Genomic DNA, 21,177 nt, shown 5'->3' on the forward strand with positions numbered 1-21,177 from the left:
TTTTCACTCAAATATTTCAGGACTTTTGTGAAGAGGAGCAAAATAAAAACTGGTCTTTCTAAAACTGTAGGAAAACACAACAGTGCTTAGGTGTTGGGAACTGGTTCCCTAAAATACAAGTGCAGTGAATAATCACATATCTGCCCAACAGATGGCACCCAACTTGCACCTAATTTGTATAGAATAAGAGTACAGGTCACTTGCCACCTACCTTGCTCTTTCAACCAGAATTGTAATTTTCAAAGACTAATTGCCCCCAAATGCTCTTTTACATGGATCTGAGCAGCCTAGATATTTGGATCACGCTGTACCTCAGTGTGACAGGATCAACAGTCTTTATGTGATATCCTCATTATCAGAGTGCAGYCTACGCTTTTTTCTATAGGTGCTGTATTGGCTGCCTCTCAATTAGCAGCGAATCACCAGTAAAAGAAATGGTAAGTAGTCACAATTAAAGGGACATTCTAAACTTAAACTTCATTTTGTATGTTTAACTCCTTGTGACATAAAAGACAATTAAGACTGCTAAAAGCAAAAGAATTGGGGGGGGGATAAGAAAAGCTATTTTTCTGTTTTTCTTAAATAATGCATTTGTCAGTGTTTTGTGAACCAGYTTCATTGTTTCACCAAGGTCATCCCGTTTCCCCACAGCCTGTGTGGATCCTTCCCCACAGTAATAGTGGCGAGAGAGAGGGACAGAGAGAGAAAAYGAAACAAAACATCACAGTTGCACACAAGAACGCATTCTGATAAAACCACAAGAATTGGCAGGGCAAGTTCCCAGCACAAACTGGATCAGAATCACTATTAACTTTTRATAAGTAACAACTGATACAAAGGGAGACATTTAAAATCTTACTTACGCTTACTTACACTTCCACATCCCTGAAARCATATTTTATCAATATTTCTATCGCATCATAGTACTGCTGACATGACAAGAGATTAAGTTGATACCAACTTCCTGCTGCTGTACTATAAAAAGTTTCAAAATCTCCCTTTTATTATTTTGTAGTTGACTTATATGCCTGGCAAGGCTGTCACTGACATCTATGACTACAATCCATTGMATAACATGGGCTGAACTCTGCTGCACTTAGGCAGACACTCACAATGATTGCTGCTCTCCTGTAACTATTTGTTAGTAATTTAACAGGTCAATAACTACTTCACTGTAATTTTAAAGTGTATGAATGTACATATTTGCTCTCTGCTAGTCAGAGGACTAGAAGTCCAAGGAGTCCAAACAACCCTTAAAGATCTGTACCATGGGGCCCTAACCTCTTCCCAACGATGCTAGGAGGGAAAAACAAAAATACAAAATAAGTGAAATGGTTATGCTGTTCTTGTTTTTGTGGTTTTTGTTTTCCTAAAAGGAAATCTGAGGGTCACTGTCTTCTGCATCCAAACACTGCATGGAGGTTCTCTTTTATCTTGAATTGGAAGAAATTAGTTTCACTACTAGTAGTGAYTATCACAAAATTTTAAAGGTGGGTGACTTCTGTGACATTAAATGTAAAATAAAGCCTGTGTAATCAAGCTGTACTTATTACCACTTTTGTCATGTCATTTGCGCTCTTCTCTCCCATGCCTGCTCTCTGATCTCACAGGAGCACTAGCACCTGAAATAGACTCCAACAAAGCTCACTTTGAAACCCTGTATTATGTTAGAATTAGAGGCTGGTTTGGTTTTTAGAGCCCTGAGTGTTTCTTTAAACTGCTACTTAAATGACAGCAGTATGATAGATGTAGAAATCCTAACAATCAAAAAATATGAAAAAGCTKTAATTCTGTTTTCCCTTTTCGAACTCAAGTGTATGAATCACAAATGAGACACTGTACCATCCTGTTCGCCAAAGATTAAGAAAGAGCTTCCATCCACTCAACGTCCAAACACTAGGCCTTTAAAGAGTTCTATTGCATGACGTGTCTTGCAGCCACTCCTGCAAATAAAGCCTATCTGCTGACTGCTGTGAGGGTGGAATCTCCCTTCAAGTAGATTATACTACAACTGGTAAGGGATGGCCGAGGATTTGACTTCTAATGTCCAGAGCTGCCTGAGGGCCCAAAATGATTTTGGCTGATGTACCAGCTAGAGTAGTAAAACTCCAATTCAAGACAAGAATCCAAAGTTTCTTTTATTTGATGATTGTGCAAGTTAGCAAAAAGAAAAACCATCTATCAGTACAATCTAAATGAAGATTTTACCCACAGAACCGTTAGGCCTACACACACTAGGATGCCAGCCTAGCTTAATGCAACAAGCCTCTTGCCATTTAATTCAAAAAACATACTACACATGACTCTCACTGAAACTTTAGTAATAAATCTCAGCAAATGATAAATGGACACAGAGATTTCTCAGAGGGCTTTAGCCCAGTCTTTTGGAAGTCAATGCAAGGTCCCTTCAATAGGAAAATAGTTCCTTTTACGGGCAATATGATGGAGTGGATTGGGAAGTCTTAGGAGTCCAAAATGCAAAATGCTAGGTATGCTCAGAGCTAAGGGGCTGAAAGTTCTTTTAGCATCTCTCAGCTTCTCAAGTTTGGGACCCCATTTCCTACACTGATGTAACTTGATGTAGTACCTCTGAAGTTAAAGTCAACTCTTCAATGACTCTACCACAAGGGGAAACTAGATTCTGCAGGTACTGTACATTCACTCTCCACTCCAGTGGAGGATCAGCCCTATAACCAAACTCTATTTCACATTTTTAAGCAGGTTTCAACTTGCTCAAYTTCACTACTCAGCACTGTTATTTCTCTTCTCTTTCTGAAATCTACAGATAACACCATACTTTTGCTGGGGTATGGCCTATTGTTTCTGGTAGCCTTTTTCTGTTCGCGATGAAATCCAGGCTAATTAGACAAGACAAAAATCAATGAATCGGGTCAGGTAAACAACTTGAAGTARCGCTGCTTGGCATGTGAGTGCTGTTCGCGTGAAGGAAGTACTGAAACTACTAATGGACCCAGGTTCTCACTGGGTTTGTTATATGGATAGATAAATGTCTTCATCTAGTAGCCTGCAGAGAATATAAAAATATAATAAAAATAATAATGTCACAACTGTACTTTTCAAGGTGGGGAACTTAATCAGATTCACCATCATAGTTTGGCTTAGGCATTTTGATCAATAATCCAGCCACTACAGTGCTCGAATCTAAATGAGCTTGGTTCTTATACAATAATCCAGATAGATCAGATTCTAACTTTGAATATGTGGATTTACTGTCTGTGGTTCTGCATCTCTCCCTCCATCAGGAACTACTATGCTTGTAGTGTCGTCTTTTACTTACATAACACACAAACCCTAACTTGAGCATTAACGTGGGACTTTAAAAACCACACTAGCCTTGCTCTGGTCCTCTGCACTAAACATTAGGGATGAATTATTGTATTCAGACACCAATTAAATGACTTATAAATACCCCCCCCACAAAAAAAAAAAAAAAAGAGATACTGTGGTCAATAAGTGGAAAAACTGAGAAATGTGAAAATGTGAAATTAGATTATTTTATTTTGGTAAAACACTTCTCTAGTCAGCTGGTATGTATTTCAGGGAACAGCAAGAGGCTTGCAACCTATTCACACAAGCAGCCACATGACTTTTAAAATGCTCTGTCATTCATTTTTAGATTTCTCTAAGTACATATAACCAGAAGACCAAAAGACCTTTTTTTGCAGCAAAAGTCCAAGTGAGTGATCAGTGGGAAGACCACAGACATGGACCAAAAGGCAAATTTTCTGGTAGCATCTGTAGCTTTGTACCAATATCCTTCAAATCAGCATGACGTAGGGTAGAATTTAAATCCTGCTTCCTGAGGCAGAGAGAAATTCTAACCTTCCTGCCTCTTTCTGAGACAGTATATGACAAATTGGTCATATATATTGTAAGTTCATTTCATAACTATTTTCCATCTCTAATAGTAAGAGGTCATCCACCAAGCCTACTTGCTGCTATATGAATTGGCAAGCAAAATTAATTTCCTATACAGAGCTCCCCCCASCTGCCCCTCAATACTTTTGGGAGTACCTAAAGCAGCACACGCAGCAGTTTAGATCACAGTGCCTTCCTACTTAGCAAACTTTAAAGGATTCTAATCTTTGACTCTTGCAAGCTCTAGAAAGCTCCATCTAGTATTTTGTAAGCAGGTTATTATTTACTCAGCATTTGACTTTGGTTATAGTAGAGAAATTCTGGCAAACAAACAGGACTTACAGTGTGATCTGAAATCTGTCAGGCTGTGATTCTGTGTGTGATTCTAGTGTGCCAGTTTTGGYTTCCTGGTGTCCTGATGTTATGTGGTGAGCTAATTGCATGGATGTTGTTTTAAACTAATATGCCATAGAAAAATAACCTCTGAAAATGGAAGGTGTTCAGGTACCATTGTGACAGGCAAAGGCGGAGAATAAAGAAAAGAGTCTTGCTTAAGGGCTTCAATTAGCCTCCAACTAAGATGATTAGAACATTTCCTAGGGGGGAAGGAATCCTTTAAAGTCAATCAAAACACCCAGCTGCATTAAGGTCCTGGCTACACACTGTATTCTCAGTCTTCCAGAACTTTACTTCCCTGGCCACCACAGCAGTACTGTATCCAGTACAAGAAAGGAACAGTAACTCCCACTTCTAACTRCTCACTGTTGAAAGACGACAAGTGTCCTGTGCTAGCTTTCTGCAGAGAATATCACTTCTATGGAGCAAATGCTGATCTGCCCCAGCTGAGGACTGGGCCATGGTTCTCTCACAGTAGGTAACAGCATTTTTTCCCACTACATGTTTTTCTAATCATTTTTAGGCATCTTAGAAACTTTCAGGTCCTCAGTATTTTACCTATGTTTTGTGGTCCATATGCAAAGAACAAAGAGGTTTTTAGGTGGCTTGGCTCGCAGAACAGATGTACTATGGTGCAGGCTCCGCCACTTGGAGACTGAAGGCCCACTCTGCTGCTTTGACCAGTAAGAGACAATTCCTTCAASTGAAAGCCATGAAGTTAGTTCACAACACAACTGCTTACACTGCCTAAAACTGAATCACTATTTGAAAGGATTATTAACTTCCAACTGTGTTCGGCCTAATTTCCTTTGTGCAACAATGTGTTTAATTGCAGAGATCCTAATTTACTGTTGCAGTGCACAATCACAACTCTAAGGATAAATTAAAATGACAGCTAAATGGATGTTTGGAATTTAACTTTCTAACTTATCTGATTTGATACAGACACAAATATTTAAAGTCAGCCAAGGAAACAAATAGCTAGTTTCTAAAAAGTTCTAGCTGGAATGAAGAAAAAAAGAATTTCACAGGAAGAGAGACTGCAACAATTAGTAAACTGTCATAATCCTTGAAGGCACAGATCATCAGCTAACTACAGCTTCAGGGCCAGCACACTGCACTCATTCTGTGAAAGAGTCATTTGGTTTGGGTATCTTCTTGTTTTCATGAAGAACTACTTCGCTATACTGCGAATTAAAATCTTTACTTTTAACTCTCCTTTGTACAATTCCCATGTCCTCTTCACCAGGGAGAGAGGCAAACAACAAGCCTGTTAAGTGAAAYATGCTGAATTTGGAATGTGATTTGTGGTACCCTACAGCTGCAGGGGAAAAAAAAAAAGCCTATGGAGATACAGGGTAAAGAGAGTCTTTGAAATGTTCCATGTAGGTGGGTGTCTTAACTGTATTTTTTACTGCCAAGAAGGCAATGTTTCTTTTGTTTTTCTTTTAATCATGACTAACCCTGTGCTTCCATCTTTAAGTCAGGCTGGGATTCATCTCATCTAGCCATAGCTGCCAGCTGATGTCCCAGTCCAGTCTGGGGTCCCATTTAGGCTCCCTCCATGAGCAGTTGGGAAAGGCGAGGAGCATCAGCAGATGGTTCATCTATGGGATGAACTCCCCATGTATGTTATTTTTGTTGAAACAGCTTGAAGTTAAATTCAAAATGAAATAAGTAAGTCTTTTTTTAAAAGTCTGAAAATTCAAACAAGATTTTTAATAATCTGTTTTTCAGGCAAATAAACACAGCTGTCTATTTTTTAGCACAAGTGCATGTCATGATTCAGGCTAAATCCACAGCAAAACAAATACCGAGGAAAATATCCTGCTTTCTGGATACTCCCTGTTGTTTCTGAATTAAAATGATCGGCCGCAAGAGACACTCTTGCTTCTGTGCAAAAAGCGAACAAGAAAATCACTGTGAGCAGCAGACGCTAACGTCAGCGAGGAGGTTACACAAGCCGCGCTGGCCCAGCAGAGCCCACCCACCCACGGGAGCTGAGGCAGCTCCTCACCACCTCCTCCGGCAGGCGCAGCTGCACAGCGCTGCAGCGGCCTGCACGGCTCGGCTCGCAGCCCTGGGCGGGCAGTCCCGCTGACGCTGGGGGCTGGCACTAGCCATGTGCTCGCTGCACACGTGGACGTGGACGCTGGCGAGGGTGCTCCGGGCTGGAGAGAGGAGGGAGGGGAGGGCTGTGAGGTCACCGTGACCTTCACCGCCATCGTGAGCATGAGCGTGCGCCCTGATGAAGGCTGGGCTCAGCGCTCGCGTGCGTGGTATGATCTGACCCCACCTCCTCTGCCTTTGTAGGAGTGAGCCAAGTGCTGCAGCACTGGCAGATGGGAGACTGCGCTCATCTACACACAGCAGAGCAGGCTGTCCCTGACCTGATTCTGCAGCCTTCCTGATGACTACAGAATCAAACCTATTACAGGTGAYGAGGCAACTCTGTCTACACAAACTCCTAGCTAAGGAGCTGGAACTGCACTGTCAGCCTACAACTTCAGTATTTTAGATTCAGTTCTTTAATTCAACATACATTTCCTAGGTGATCTAGAGCAAGCAATTTACCTTCTCCCTATCAGTTACCTCTCTTTCTCCTGCTCACTCTCCCCAGCCGCAAAACAGCAGAATTTACCTACCTCATTAGGACGAGYTAGTGATCTGATCCTGCAAAACTAAGATCAGGGGTCAGGTAGTGTGACTAACAGGCATGAAGGCAGAATGAGTGAAATGAGTGATCTCATTTTCTAATGCAACTGGTTGCTTTCTAGGAACTGAGACTAGCCAACTCATCTGACACCTGCCATTAAACTACAATCAGATGTCAACAGATACACTGTTTTGATCTGGACATGAGTGTGTGATCTAGGAAAGAAACAACCTAACGACAGCCTGACCCTTAGAAAGCAGGCTGCTGAGAAAAGCTTTCACATACACATACAAAAAGGAAAAAGGTGGGGGATGGACAGAACAAAGGTGAGTGCTCCCAGTGGAGCCATTAGCAGAAACATTGTTTTATCTTAAGTTTCCTCATTAGTCTGGCAYGTGGAATATGTAGCTCTAGTTCTGAGCATTTCAGCTCAGAGCTTGTTGGACCACTGAGAAATAAGAAGATTGAGAGGACATCAAGCTAATATTGCAGTATACCTGTCTATAAATTCTTCCATACACTTAAGTATCATCATGAGCTTAAGAAGGTGGAGACACCCCTTTAAGCAGAGTCCCCCAAAGACATGCACAGTTCTATCAGGCTGTTCCAGCAGATCTGTATCACTTGCAAAGTAACACTGTGTCTGACCATAAAAAACCCAATTGTTTAACTACTCAAGATTCACTCTCCTCTAACCAGCTAGCTCCAAGTGCTCTGATGTGCTTTTGGGAATGGTAAGGAGAGAGGAAATGACATACACAGCTAAAAATGCCTTCATGGAAGCCCTATCAGGCAACTTGGTTGGTTTATTTTTAAGACCAGGGCATTGCACATCTGAGACAAGTCACCTCACCTGTCTTTTTTTGTCGTTTCTCTAATAATCCAAGAAATTTCATGGTGTGAACAGATAGTGCAGTACATAAACTAGAACTATGTAGACAGCAATCTATACTACATCATAGTGTCTGAGACTACTGAAAATATCACGAAGTTATTAGCTAGAATTTCTGTATTTTCACTTTACAAACATGCTGCAATTAAACCACGCTGAGATTCCTTTCTAAACAGGAAGGTTCTAAACAGCAGGTATACAGAACTACACAGGCACACTTTTCTTCTTTAAGCCCCACTACCAGTACACAGCCACCTAGACATTTTCCTAAGGTGGCTGGATTAGTCAGTCAGGCCTACAGAAGTGATCACAGCATAGTTAAAGAATTGATCAATGTACAGAAAGGCAATTAGGGGTGACACTGAAATGGGTCCCGAGTGGTAGAAACTTAAAGGAAACAAAATGATTTTCTGGATCTGTGGATACCTTTTGGACCACTGAAAAAGCAATTCACGCTTCCTAGAAGGACATGACAGGAGTTTAATTTCTAGCAGTTTAGAGATAAATGTATATATGTCCGTAGGTAACACAGCTGCACTACTTCTAAGCCTCAAAGTATTCCACAATGGATCTAGAGAACAGGGAGAGAAAGAACCAATCATCCCTACTGACATCCTCAAAGAGAATTTTAAGCTGTCTTCCAAAAGCACAGAATAAAAATTCTGCTAAAGAGCAGTCTGCTCACAGATAGATCTGCACTTGCATCAATATTCATAGTAGCAGCTAGCTATGCTAGAGACATTTCCATTCGTGACATCGTGACTGTGGACTCAACTCCCAGAAGCAAGAACAGGTGATCAGATCACTTGGTCTCCGTTAGTGTTAATGGAAGCTCATTTCTTTACTGACAGCAACCTGCTTGAAATGAAATGAAAGGCTCATATCTTTTCCAATGCCCATTAACTGCAATACAACCACATCTCCAGAAGTGACCTTTCTAAGAAAGGTAGATTTTTTTCCTATTGTTTGCCCATCCTCTAGTGGTTGGGTATCATTAAAATTTGCCTGGTTTTCTATGCCTTGATCAAAGGCTATTGACAAGAGCCAAGATGGTCTTATTCTGAAAGGTTATGAGTAATTAGTGGATCTCCAAAATAAAAGTCAGGGAGAGTAGCGAATGTTCAGTACCTCTGAACATAGGAATAAAATGGTGTTGGAGAGATACTGAGAAAGGTGGGAAGAAAGAGAGGAAAGAAGAAGCCACTTCATTGTGGAAAAGCCCATTTGCGAACAGTCTTCAGCATGCTTTACTCCAGCCAAAATAAGACATCTTTGGCTCTTTTCACTCGCAAGAGAAAGTTACAACTTCAGCAATCTTCCCTTTTMTTTTTTCTCAATTAATTTAACTGCATTACAGGCTATTGATTTCACAACCACAGAGGACATCTCCAAGAACTTTTGCTGTGCTACCATTAACCAGTTTTACGAATATTAAGTATGGAAAATGTGCTGGATAAGAATAAATCAATGCATAAAGTCAGCCGACAAAACTGCTGACAGTGCCAAATACCAGATAAATAACAAGCAGTAAACAAATACTGATACATTTCACTCAGCCTGCAAACACCACAACTTAGTTTTATCCTCACTTTTTCCCAGATTCATTCTTGGTACTCAATCCATTTTAAACTTCAAGTTGCATCCCAAAATTCCTGTCTTTCCCTACCACCAAGGGCATAACCCATGTCTGTCTCACCAAAAATCTGAGACATTCAAAATCTTCATGGAAGTCTGTTTTGATTAGCAAAGACAAGAAAACCCCAGAACACACAGATTAAAATTCACCTTAGTCCAGAAAGGAGGAGTATAACTTCATACACACTGTATGTCCCTTTTATGAACAATTGAATTACRTACTTCATTAAGGTGAAAGCTATCTAAAGGCCATCACTACCATTAGCATGACTGATTTATGGTTAACTAGGAATTTCTAGTATAAGAAGATTGCCAGAGGAAAGTATACCTAGATATAAAATGCTCTGCAAATATGGAGTTTATAAATGACTACACTTGTATAGAAAGGGGGAAAACAGGAGCTCCTCCTTTCCCTTTTCCTTTGTACTACAGGAAGTAGATAATTAACTTGGTTTCAGCAAAGTTAATACTGTTCTCTGGGTTTTGATAGATAAAATGTGTAAAAATGGCAGTCAACAATAACAAGCAGTTACCCGAACGCCATACATACCTGGATGTATCGCAAGGCACTCCTTAGAACGCTGAGGTTTGAGGTCTTCTTGTCGTCTACATTGGGGATGTTGCGTTTTAATGTCTCAAAGCATTCTTTCAAATGAGCACGTCTGAAAAAAACACAGGTAGTTTGTCAACTTATGTGAGCATAAGTCAGTTGAATGGAGAGTGAAAACTTAATTTTGGCCTTAATCCAGCAAAGCACTTACACATGTGCACAGCAGCCTCTGCAACTACCTATTTGCTTAAAATTGAGCCATTTCAATCCAGTAAATGGAATAGRAGTGTGTGGCTTCTAAGACCTGAATTCTAGTCCTAGTTTTGCTAGGAAATGTTGTATAATCTTAAATAGAATATCTCATCTCTCTGTGCTGTTACCTTCACTTTCACCATGTTCTGGTATAGCTGTTTACACTGTAAAAGTTTTGGATCAGGAACTGGTCTTTATTTTGCATTTACACTATACCGTGGTCCCTGATCTTGGCTAACATACTACTTTAACCCAAATGAGAAATGACACTATTATGCACATGGCGATTTACTTTGCAGGATCAGGGATTTGCAGTGTTACTGTAATGCAATTATGCAGCTAAGTAAAACATACTGAGAAGCAAGAGATGCAGAAGTGAGCTATAAAAAAGCAAAGCAGTATTATAGGATTCATTAAAAGTCAAAGTATTTTGTTCCAAGTCATTTGTAAAAAATACCAAATGAGTATTTACAAACTATATGCAAAAAAAAGGAAGGGGAATTACAATAAAAAAGCACAACCCTGGCTTTCTACGCACCTGTTCTTCTCCAATTTATTATGTACTTCCCTGGTCCCAACCCTGTAACCCAAACAGAACAAAGATAAACTCAGTGTCAGGTTTAAAACTATTGCCATTCAACCTGCCCTTTCAGCAGTGCGTGTGTGTCTAGGATATAGAGGTAAATATTAAAGAGCAACAGAGGTGTTCAGATATCACTGTCTTAATATTATTTGCATATATATTTCCAGCTATACTATATAAAGATAAGATCTACACTTTACATGCAGTTTAGCTATATAAGCATATATACATATAATGGATTATGCATATACTGCACACAACACAAACAGGTAACAGTGTAACATGTCTATATACACAGACATGGCTATTATCAAAGAGAAGATAAGATACAGAAAAAGTATGAATTGTATGCATTTATACATCACTATATAGCCCAGATTCTGACCCATTTCTCATCTATGCCTACACTCCAGTGAAGTAAGATTTATACAATTACAAGATAAAGCATATGGGACTTCGCAGGCATACTTCAAACCTCTTTAGYTTTTTTGCTGTGCCTAAAATAACACAGCTGAACATAAATATGAAGTAAAGTAATACAGGAATTTCTTAGTCACTGCTCAAGAAAGAGAACTAGGGTCAACTCCTGTTTTGTTTGGTTCTGTTTCCCCTCCGTCCCCCCAATCAGAGGGAGCCTTCTTTCAGGAAAAGCAAAACAAATCTATCTTATCTCAGGTGTTCAGCTACTGCAGTGATAAAGCACATTAGCAGACACACAGAGATTTCAAGCATTTTCCATACACTATGCAAAATGGTTATTTACCTTTGGTTGAAAATATGCTGATGGTGAGGTGAGCATTTCAGGAGGCAGGTTAATATTTAATAAATATTCAGATGTTTAAAATAAATATTTGACAGTCTTTTCCCCATGAACCATTTACAAACCAAATAAAACATCTTTTCTATGTTTATGCCTAAAGGAGTAACTCCAGGAAGAGAAAGAGCATGCACCTTGGGGTATCTGATCCAAAATGCATCACAGGAAACCTTTACAACTTGCTCAGCATCAAACAGGCATTCTTCTGGTGTTTAAGAGCTCCAGAAATGCTGCACAGTAAAATGCTCTAACTTTGCACACTGACACAGCAATAGTATTGCATTTTACACTGGGATAACAGCCCACCCTCCTGCCCCATGAACAAAACATATTTTAATGGTACAGAGCAGTTTGCTAGTATAACTGCAGCTATCTTAATGCCTTTTGCCAGGACAGCTGCTGCTTAGAGAGCAAAACTCTCCACATCTTTCACTTGAATACCTATGCCATCAGAAACCCTCTGTACACCAGTCTGAACCCATACAACAACTTCTGTGACAGGCTCTGTTGTTTTATGCACAAATATCCTTATCGTTTCTGCAGGCGACTGTTTTATAGACAGGCCATAAACATCTCAGTCTTTCTAAGAGGAATTATACTGACATTTTATATCTTTACAAATTCTTACAAATYGGGATTGCTACATTCCAAAAGACACTATGGACCCTTTTTTTTTGTCCTCTACATTTTACTTCTCTTCTTGCTCCCATGATGTGATTTTGAAACAGTTATGCTTTTTATGGAAGTCTTCCACAGGGAACAGGTCAGGACCATAGGAAACAGGTCACTGCTCAGCACTGCCAGGCATTGTTTCTCCATAGGCAGAATTCACATTCTTCATGCTCTTTTAACAACTGTATTATAGCAATGCTCAGAACAAATGTAGCAAAGACTGGAAAATCCAGGAAAAAAAGTGAACTGCAAAGTTTTGAGCTTTCCACTCAGTCCTGAAGAGGTCTCAGCTGGATTAGCACATCCAGTCTTTGSMACTGAGTTTCAAAGAGACATCTATCAATTGCAGATTAAGGAAAACAGTTAGAGGTCTAAGTAAGATGATCTAGGAGGAAAGACTGAATCCAGGCTATTTATCCTGCAAAAGGGAAGACCAAAGGGAGTGAGGGTAAAAGGCTGCTGCAAACAGGAAGGAAATGATTTGTTCTCCTCATCCATGAGAAACAGGACAAGTAATATTGGGCTACTTATTAGGCTACTATGATCTGGAACCAATTGTCAAAAGAGAAAATAGGAGTCTGCACCAGCCGAAGTCATTAAGAACATGTTAGACAAACACTCACCAGGAGCAACATCAGGGTCACAAGTCACATGTGAGGGTGAGAAAGTTTAAACAACCTTAAGTCCCTTCCAGCTCCAGGATTCTTGAACAAATAGGAAGTCTGTTTTGCTTAACTCAGGATTGGATTTAGCATTTACAACACTAAGAAATTAGGATGGTAACTAAGATGATCTCTGTCCTGGGAAACAAAACGTAGAATACTACCACAGCCCAACTTTCAAGAAGGCTCCTGCAAGCAASATTGCTGTATGATTTCCCTGACCACTTTGAACAGAGATCTTTCACCTGAGCATAATATCAGATGCTGTATGAGATCAGATAGGCAGTGCTGGGACTTGCTTCCTAATAGTTCTAGCTTGGAAAAAAATCCTTGAATACTCCAGTCAAAGGAAAAAAAAAAAAAAAAAAAAAAAAAAAAAAAAAAAGAGAGAGAGAGCGAGYGYGAGAGCGACATCCAAATATCCATGGATCTTATTTCTAATCTAACAGCTATTTACAAATGGAAGAGATGCTCAGATTTGCTACAGAATTCAGAAATTGCTTTTGCCTGTTCTCTCTCAGAACCCTCCAAAGTCCTTATCTCCAAAACACAATGCATACTCACCCTCCAGGTCTCTTCTTCTGCTCATTTGGTTTGGCATCTTCTGCTGGAGCCAGCTTTAGAGCACTAAGCTGCGAGGGTGGTCCTGGATGCTGCTGCAGGGGTTGATGTGACTGAGGCTGTATTGGCTGCTGAACAACATGGTGTTGAGAGATGGCCAGGACTGGAGCTGCATAATGCTGGAGCTGCTTTGGGCTACCTGATGGGGGTGTAGCAGCTTTCACATCTGGAAGAAGTGGACCAGATGGTCTTTGTATGACAGGTGCAACTGAAGATGCTTCCTTAGTGACACCGGGAGTGCTTAAAAGAGGCTGGTGGCGTTGTACTAGTGGAGGGGACAAGGTAGTCTGTGCTGCTTGTTGAGGGGGGCTGGTAACAACAGGAATGGGAATGACAGATATAGGAGTTGCTAAGGGTGGAGGCAGAGGAGGTGGAGGGGCTGGTGCAGGGGGAGAGAGGGGCACTGCCAGCCTTTCGTTCCTTGGCTCTTCCACATGAATGGCATTGTTAACCCTTTGTACACTGGCCTTCTTCTGCTCCTGTTCTCTTTCTAGGCGGAGCTTTTCGTGTTTTTCATTTTCTTCTGAAAGAGAAACAAGAATATGAACAGTGATTAACTGTACTTACATGATGTTTGCCATTCACAGGCCTCTCTGCMAAATGGTAAGTGTAACTACTCCCAGTTCTGCTGAGAGGAATATTGAGGCCTTGGGGAATAAAGTGACACAACCCAAGGCATACAGTGAGGCAGTGGCAGAACCAGCTACAGATCCTGTGTCCCTTGAAATTAGTCCCCTGTTTCAGTCATGCTGATTCTTCCATTCATTTCCCTTTTATTTAAGCACAAACTATTTAAATATAAAATATGCGCTGCCCTCAGCTTTAGTTCTTGAGACCAACAACTTGAGGTGACTGCTTGCTCCTCTACTGTTTAAGGATACTGTCGCAGAGATTCTGTAATTCTGATGTGTCTAGAGATCACAGGATCACAGCAGCAAATGAAAAGGAATACATCACAAGATCAACCATCTTTTCTTCCTATCCAAGCACTGCACTGAGGAGAGGRATGGCTTGTTCTAGACAGTTTTCACTCCCAATGTCCAAGTCCACCAACTGCAAGGCCCTGCCTTTCTGTCAAGAAAAGAATTACTGAGGCAAACAAGATTAATGGACCTTCCAGAGCTGCACTATGACCCAATCAATAGCCTATACCTGTTTCTTGGGAGGTCAGCTGAACTGCTTTCACAAGAAAGGTAGCTAGTTATGCAATAATATATAATGGGTGGAACAGGAAATACTATTTGGCCTTGCAACTATCATCTTCTATGCTGAATTAAAGATAGACCCAAAGCAAAACCTCAGATCCACCGCCCTTTCAATTCTGGAACCTGAACAGAAATTTATAGTCCTGATGTTAATAAAACTGAAGTCAATTTGTTTTATTTCCCTCCTTTATCCTCACCCAAAGCTTCCTTCCAACAGTTCGTAAACTTAAAATATACGGGGGAAGATGGAGAAAAAGGAAACTGAAGTCAATGGAAGTGCCTGTTCAGTCCACACTTGCCTTTGCAGGAAACTGAGAAAGTCCTTAGTGATGAACTGCAACACGCTGAAAAAGCTCTTCATCTCTAGAAAATCCTTCCAAAGCTCTCCCTGCTTCTGTCCTTATGAAAAGGAAATTCCTACACTCCCATGAAGGAAGAAGAAATCAATCCACAACAGATGCTGGCRTGCATACATTCCTGTACGTTTCTAGAACACTAAACAAACTAGATGAAATCTGTGTGTCCTGACTAGCAAAATAAACCTCATTAAAATATGTTCCAGGTCTTGAGCTTTAATCGTGTGAAAGCAGCACAAATGAAGTTTATTTATACAAGTTCAATGGCGCCAGTGGCCCTGACTTCTAAACATCTCACAGCCTTAGTCAAATATCTCCAAAACAAACTCACTGTACAAGAAGCTGTACAGACACTGTTAGTTTAACAGCTTCCCAAGAGTTGCAACAAAACCACAATGAAGCTGAAAATCAGCTATATTGTTAATATCAGAAGAATGGAGATTTTAAACAATGGCTTTATCTATTTAAGCAAGTTTGGTGTCTTTCCTTCAGAAAAGAGCACCAATATCTGCATCAGAAAAGAGAAAAACAATCCAGTGTAGGGCTCAAGACTAGGACTTAAGACCTGTTCTTGGTAGTCTTATAAATTTATAATCTAGGACAGTTCTCTGCTCCACTCCTTTTCTCCACTTGATCTAATTTCTCTTTAGGCCTAGCTAGACTTCCTCTCCATATAGCCTGGCAGAACACCCCAATCTTAACTGTGATCTCCATTTAGACACCTCAACAATGAAATAACATGGCAATGATGTTAAACTCAGAGGAACCTCACCGGACTGATGCTGCTATCGGAGATTACTGCAATAAAGAGCAAAATCTGAGTTTTAGGAAACTGCAAATCCAAGTACTTTTTTCAGTCCTGYTCCACCTCACACTACACTCTAAACTATATACCAGCTTTTTAAAAGCAGTGCAACTCTCCTGCACCTGTCACAGACTTGGGAACTTCTCTAGAGCCTCTCTTCATAATGCACTTATCAGCACTCTCCATAGAAGAATTATACTTAGCCAACAAGCAAAAGCCACACGGACTTGAATTTACCTAGGGCTTTTCCCCTGTGTAGTGCTGAAAGAAACAGATGCTCTACCCCAAGTATCTTCATCAAGAAATTATGTTAAACAGAACAAAGGGAAAAGCCTCCTCCCACTTCACCACCAGTAAAACATTCTCACAACATATGAAGCTAGCCAATCATTTACATAGTATATATTACATACATACTATTCCAGGTGGGTCCCTCCACTACATCAGTATTTTCTGACAGTTTTCAATTTTAAGCTGTGTAGTGAAGAACCATCAGAGAGCAATAAAATGAAGAAAACTTTTCTTTCAACGTTTGAAACACCTTTGTTACATTTGACCACACAGAGACATTGTCTAACATACACAGGCTAGACCATTTCTTGAAAYTCTCTTCAGCCCTGAATTTCTACAACATCCATCATATTTGCTCCAATCCACATAAATACATTTAGGCCCAACTCTGCTCTGTTAGCCTGGAGCAAATCTGTCTGGAGTCATTCCAGGCTTGCAGCAGAACAGTTGAAAACACTAYGTATGAAGGAGACCACAGAGAACTCAGAATAAAGAGCAAAGGTAGGAGGCACTGTAAGATATATGCAGGGCAAGTTTTGGTGGAAGGCAGCTTGGTACAGTCTGCCAGCAAAGAGAGGAAGGAGGGAAGCTTCCAGCTATAACTGCTCCCTAAAAATCCTAGTTCAATTCTCAGGTGCAGTATCAACCCAAACACACAACCTATGAGACCAGAAATGAGATCAAGCACTCAACAGACAGGCTAAATATCTATCCAGCACCTGAAAGATTAGAAAGCAACACTTGAATCAAGCTCTAAAACCAGGGAAGCAATCTCTRGTCCTGAAGCATTTGCGAAGGCAGCATGAGAAAAACAGTGATTCAGACAAATTTAACATCTAAGATGGACTTTTCCCAAGGTCATGCGACAATCAAATTCAAAGTTTTAATTAAACTTCTTACAGCAGTATACAGGGAGGTAAGTGAACCTACAATGACTGACTCCAGAATGTGATGTTGTTTAAACAGAAATTCAGAATTTGAATTTAATCTTTCTTTACCCTGAAATATTCTGAGAAAATGTAATCATCAACATTACTTTAAAGGAATGAGTAACAGCGAGGGAGCAGAGGGAGGAAACCCCAGCAGGAATCCCCTGATGTAAACTACATAAATCTTAGCTGCCAATAACTTCAGACTGATCTGGTTAAATCAAAAAACATTAATAACTAATAAATAAAAGCCCTTTGTCTGCAATTCTTTTGCTCCACTTTGCTGCTTGGTTTGCAGCCAGAACCAACAGGATGGCCCTGGCACAGGACCCATGAGAAAGTTTGACCTCAGTGACCTGCTGACTAACTGCGTTTTCTATGTGCATGTTTGATCATGCACTCCAGCATCAGAGCTCTATGGGTAGCTGGACCCTGGGAGACAGAAGGAGTGTCCCTTGCACTGAACTGATGTCAGTATTTCCTGGACATGTTTTGGATGAAGGACTGCAAAAGAGCTTCCAACTATATGTAAGAGTACGGTGCTGGGCAAAAGAGTAGGAAGACAGCAGCAAAGAAGAAGTAAAGTCAATTGATGGAAACTCCTGGTACTACTCTGATAAGGACATCCAAATTTGTCCATGCTTTAATCTGCAAACTGAAACAATGAATTCACTTCTTCACTGGCTTCTGGTAGTAGCGTCAGGACAAGCAGGGTATAGGATCTAAAAAATGAGGCCTGTAGCTGGTGTGTGCACAGGGACCCCAAACTGAAGGCAATACTTTCCAACGTACTGATCAGGATTATCAGTGAAATTCCCACAAGTAATCTTCATTCATCAGGGAAGCTGAGAGAACAGGAAAGTAAGGTTACAAGCACACATTACTGATCAAAAATATGCAAATGTTTCTGCAAAGCAGGTGCAGCCCTCWGGCTGCTGACAAGCTGCCAGCAAGGTCTTTGGTGGCACAAATCTTAGGCTCCTTTGAGCTAAAGAGTTCATTTCAATAATTTTTAGCCAAAATCTAACACTAGTAGGCCACTGTCCTCTGTGTCTGAAAGAAAGGAACCAAACTGTCAATCCATCCTTCCACTGAATGGACTAAATAGTCTCTAAACAACCTCTTAATAACATACATACACCTCTGAGATACAAAAACATCTAGTGATCCCATCTAGCTATGGAGTTCTCCCTGCCTTCTTTTCATTTTATACTTCTGTTCTTACAGTACTTTGTACTAGTACTTATATACTATCTATATACACATATAGTTTGCATACAAACTAAGGAAACACTTCCCTTCAAAAAAAAAAAAAAAAGAACAGTAATCAGACACACATATCGTTCCCATATTCTTTCACTAACAACGCAATCAATACACGATCTGCTATGAGTCCAATACGTAAAAGGTATGTGATGTTTAGGCCTTTTTAGAAGAGTGATCTTGGGCTCAGAGGGACAGCTGAACTGGCAGTTGCACACCAAAGTTTTAGATAATTTTCATTTATTCTTGRATTCTCATCTAATGGCCTAAGGACTGAATGAATCACGGAAACTAAACAATCCTATGAATCCTCAGGTGGTCTGAATCACAACTGAGGCGCACTGAAGTAAGGAATCTTACCTGGCTCATATTACACATGATCTATGAAAAGATTCAGATCTTGTGAGTTGTCTATTTTACCCTAATTGCCAAAGCACCAAGGCTATATATAATAAAGGAGCATAACAGTAATACCAGCAGCATCAGGAAGAAGCAGCCTATCTTGCCACAAGAAGAAACAGGGTTGTTGTAGAAGTGGGATCAACACCCTCCAGACCAGTGGAACGGTGCTATTTTARGGCCTTAATGGTTCAGGAATACACAGAGCCAAGACTGTTAACTTTGTTATCTAATAATCTGTTGGGTTTAAATTTAACTCTTCCCTTGTGACTGCTCTGGAAACTCCATCAGTTGTAACTATGAGTGCTGTCTGTAAACCAGAGCAGTTGTGCAAGCGGAATTGCATGAGCCTCTTAGGACCACTAGTCTAGAACAGCAATGGTCAGAATGAGTCAGTGGGCTTCTATTCTAACTCATTCCTACAGGAACAATATGAGCAGTCCTTTAACAATTTTAATGTTGTTTTTAATGCTCCTATTTTGTATAAGGGATTTGTTTAAGTATTTAGAATTTATCAACAGCATGTGCCTTTGCAAAATCAAGCATCCTACCTCTATGCATGCTTAAAGTTCCCTCCTAAATACAGAGAAATAGCATTATTTAATTCTACAAGCAGTTATGCATTTGTAGATCTGTGGCACAAGAATAATGAACTCTGAACCTTTTAATGCTTCTTGCAGCTTATAATGCACACTATGAACCACTACATACCAGGAAAATGGTACACTGGATTTCATTTGTACTGGTTCTACAACAGCGTTACTGGAAGTAGTCACTCCTGATTTACACCAGGGAAGTAGTATAAAAGGAAGGAAAAAAAYAGTCTCTAGATTTTTAGCATTCTCCTTTATCTCAACAGGGAGTCAGCAAGAAGATGAAACAATTCACACCAGTAACAGTGTGGATTATTAAAACTAGAGAAGCCTAAGTGCCCTTTGTGCAGGGCACATTTCAGAATCTCTATTATTCATAGCAGATGCTCTGCAGTTCTATTTATGAATAAATTCACCTCTCAAAGCTCTTTAGAAAAGTTAATGATGTAAACTGAGTAACAGATAAAGCTATTGTTTGACACCCCTCTCCCCATTCTCTTCCACACAGTTGTCAGTAGAAGTAAGGAAAGAAAAAATAAATCCTGGTGAGAAGTGTTAAAAGAATGAATCTCAGCCCAGCTTTCATATAATAGCTGTACTAGCATAGTTTTATCACTTAGCATTTTAGTTCAGAGCAAACACAAGCCTCTTGTATTACAGCAGACATCACCTCTCCTGGCATACCACGTGGACTGAAAGAGTAACCAGAGGTACAGGGGAAAATGCTGCAGGAACAAATTTTGCTTGTAAATGTCTGGACATGTCTGTGCAAGAACCTACAGTGAGTCCTCAAATAAATATATTTTCCAATTAGACTGTTTGGACAGGAGTTTCCCTGTCAGAAATGGGAACAAAGTGTCTATGAAAAAGGACCTTGCTTCCCTTCCCACTCTCATCTCATCCCTACAGGGGACAACACAATGCCCTTGATACTTATTATCAAATTAAAAAATGTTCCTATTTCCTCATTCCCACAACACTGAAGTTGGTCTAGACTGCACTTGAAGAGCAGGAGGCAGCCACACTAAAGAGAAAATACTATCTGAAGCCTGAAGATTATTTGCTGCTTTTGCAAATCCCAGACTCTGGAGGGGAAGAGAACTAGGAAACAGAAGATAAGAATACAGTCAGCAATACCAAAGACCAGTAATGCCAAATCTGAATCGAGGCTAACACTGAGTCATAAGAAATGTTGCTGACATAAGAAAGAGGATATGCCAGGAAACAGTCACAGGCATTTGCAAGTGCCTAGAAACAAGTTGGAGTCCTGGGACAGAATTACAACTTCTTTTATCTAAGCCTTCCTGAATTTTGGTTGACAGTAGCAGAACAYAAGCCCAACTTTTCTCTCCCATTTTGCTAAAATCACTTTGCTCAATAGTAATTTGTTTTCTCATCACTCCCCTAGCTCACAGTTCAACATCTGTTTCTGAACTTACAGGTGTCACACTAGTGGGCATCTACCTAGAACTGATGAATCTGGAGACTGCATTCTTCTCACTCAACCTGATGATACAGATTTGGTAAAATCAGTCTATCCTTTTGCATCTCTGCTTCTCTATCAACAATGTGGAACTCCTGAGATATAGTTTCCTCTCTACAGCACTCTGCTATCAAGGGGAGAAGAGGACGCACTGCAGGAGGACATCTCCTTCTCCCTCCCCAAACAAAATGCTTTTGTTGAGTGGCAGTAAAATCCTAAAATCAGCACTGTTTTCTTA

The 21,177-nt window shown here is 40.3% G+C and overlaps 1 protein-coding gene across 1 annotated transcript in view; it reads right to left on the bottom strand.

Moving 5' to 3' along the window:
- MNT (MAX network transcriptional repressor) overlaps positions 1 to 21,177 on the bottom strand; it is a 54,676-nt gene that overhangs the window by 20,497 nt on the left and 13,002 nt on the right. The window contains exons 3-5 of the mRNA XM_085310769.1: positions 13,559 to 14,138; positions 10,799 to 10,840; positions 10,009 to 10,120 (exon numbers count right to left, since the gene is read on the bottom strand). Of these exons, the coding sequence (XP_085166895.1) occupies positions 10,009 to 10,120; positions 10,799 to 10,840; positions 13,559 to 14,138 (734 nt within the window). The remainder of the gene's footprint in view (positions 1 to 10,008; positions 10,121 to 10,798; positions 10,841 to 13,558; positions 14,139 to 21,177) is intronic.

The sequence above is a fragment of the Rhea americana genome, unplaced genomic scaffold (assembly GCF_003343005.1).
Source record: "Rhea americana isolate MKP2758 unplaced genomic scaffold, rheAme1 scaffold_325, whole genome shotgun sequence".
In the NCBI taxonomy this organism is placed as follows: domain Eukaryota; kingdom Metazoa; phylum Chordata; class Aves; order Rheiformes; family Rheidae; genus Rhea; species Rhea americana.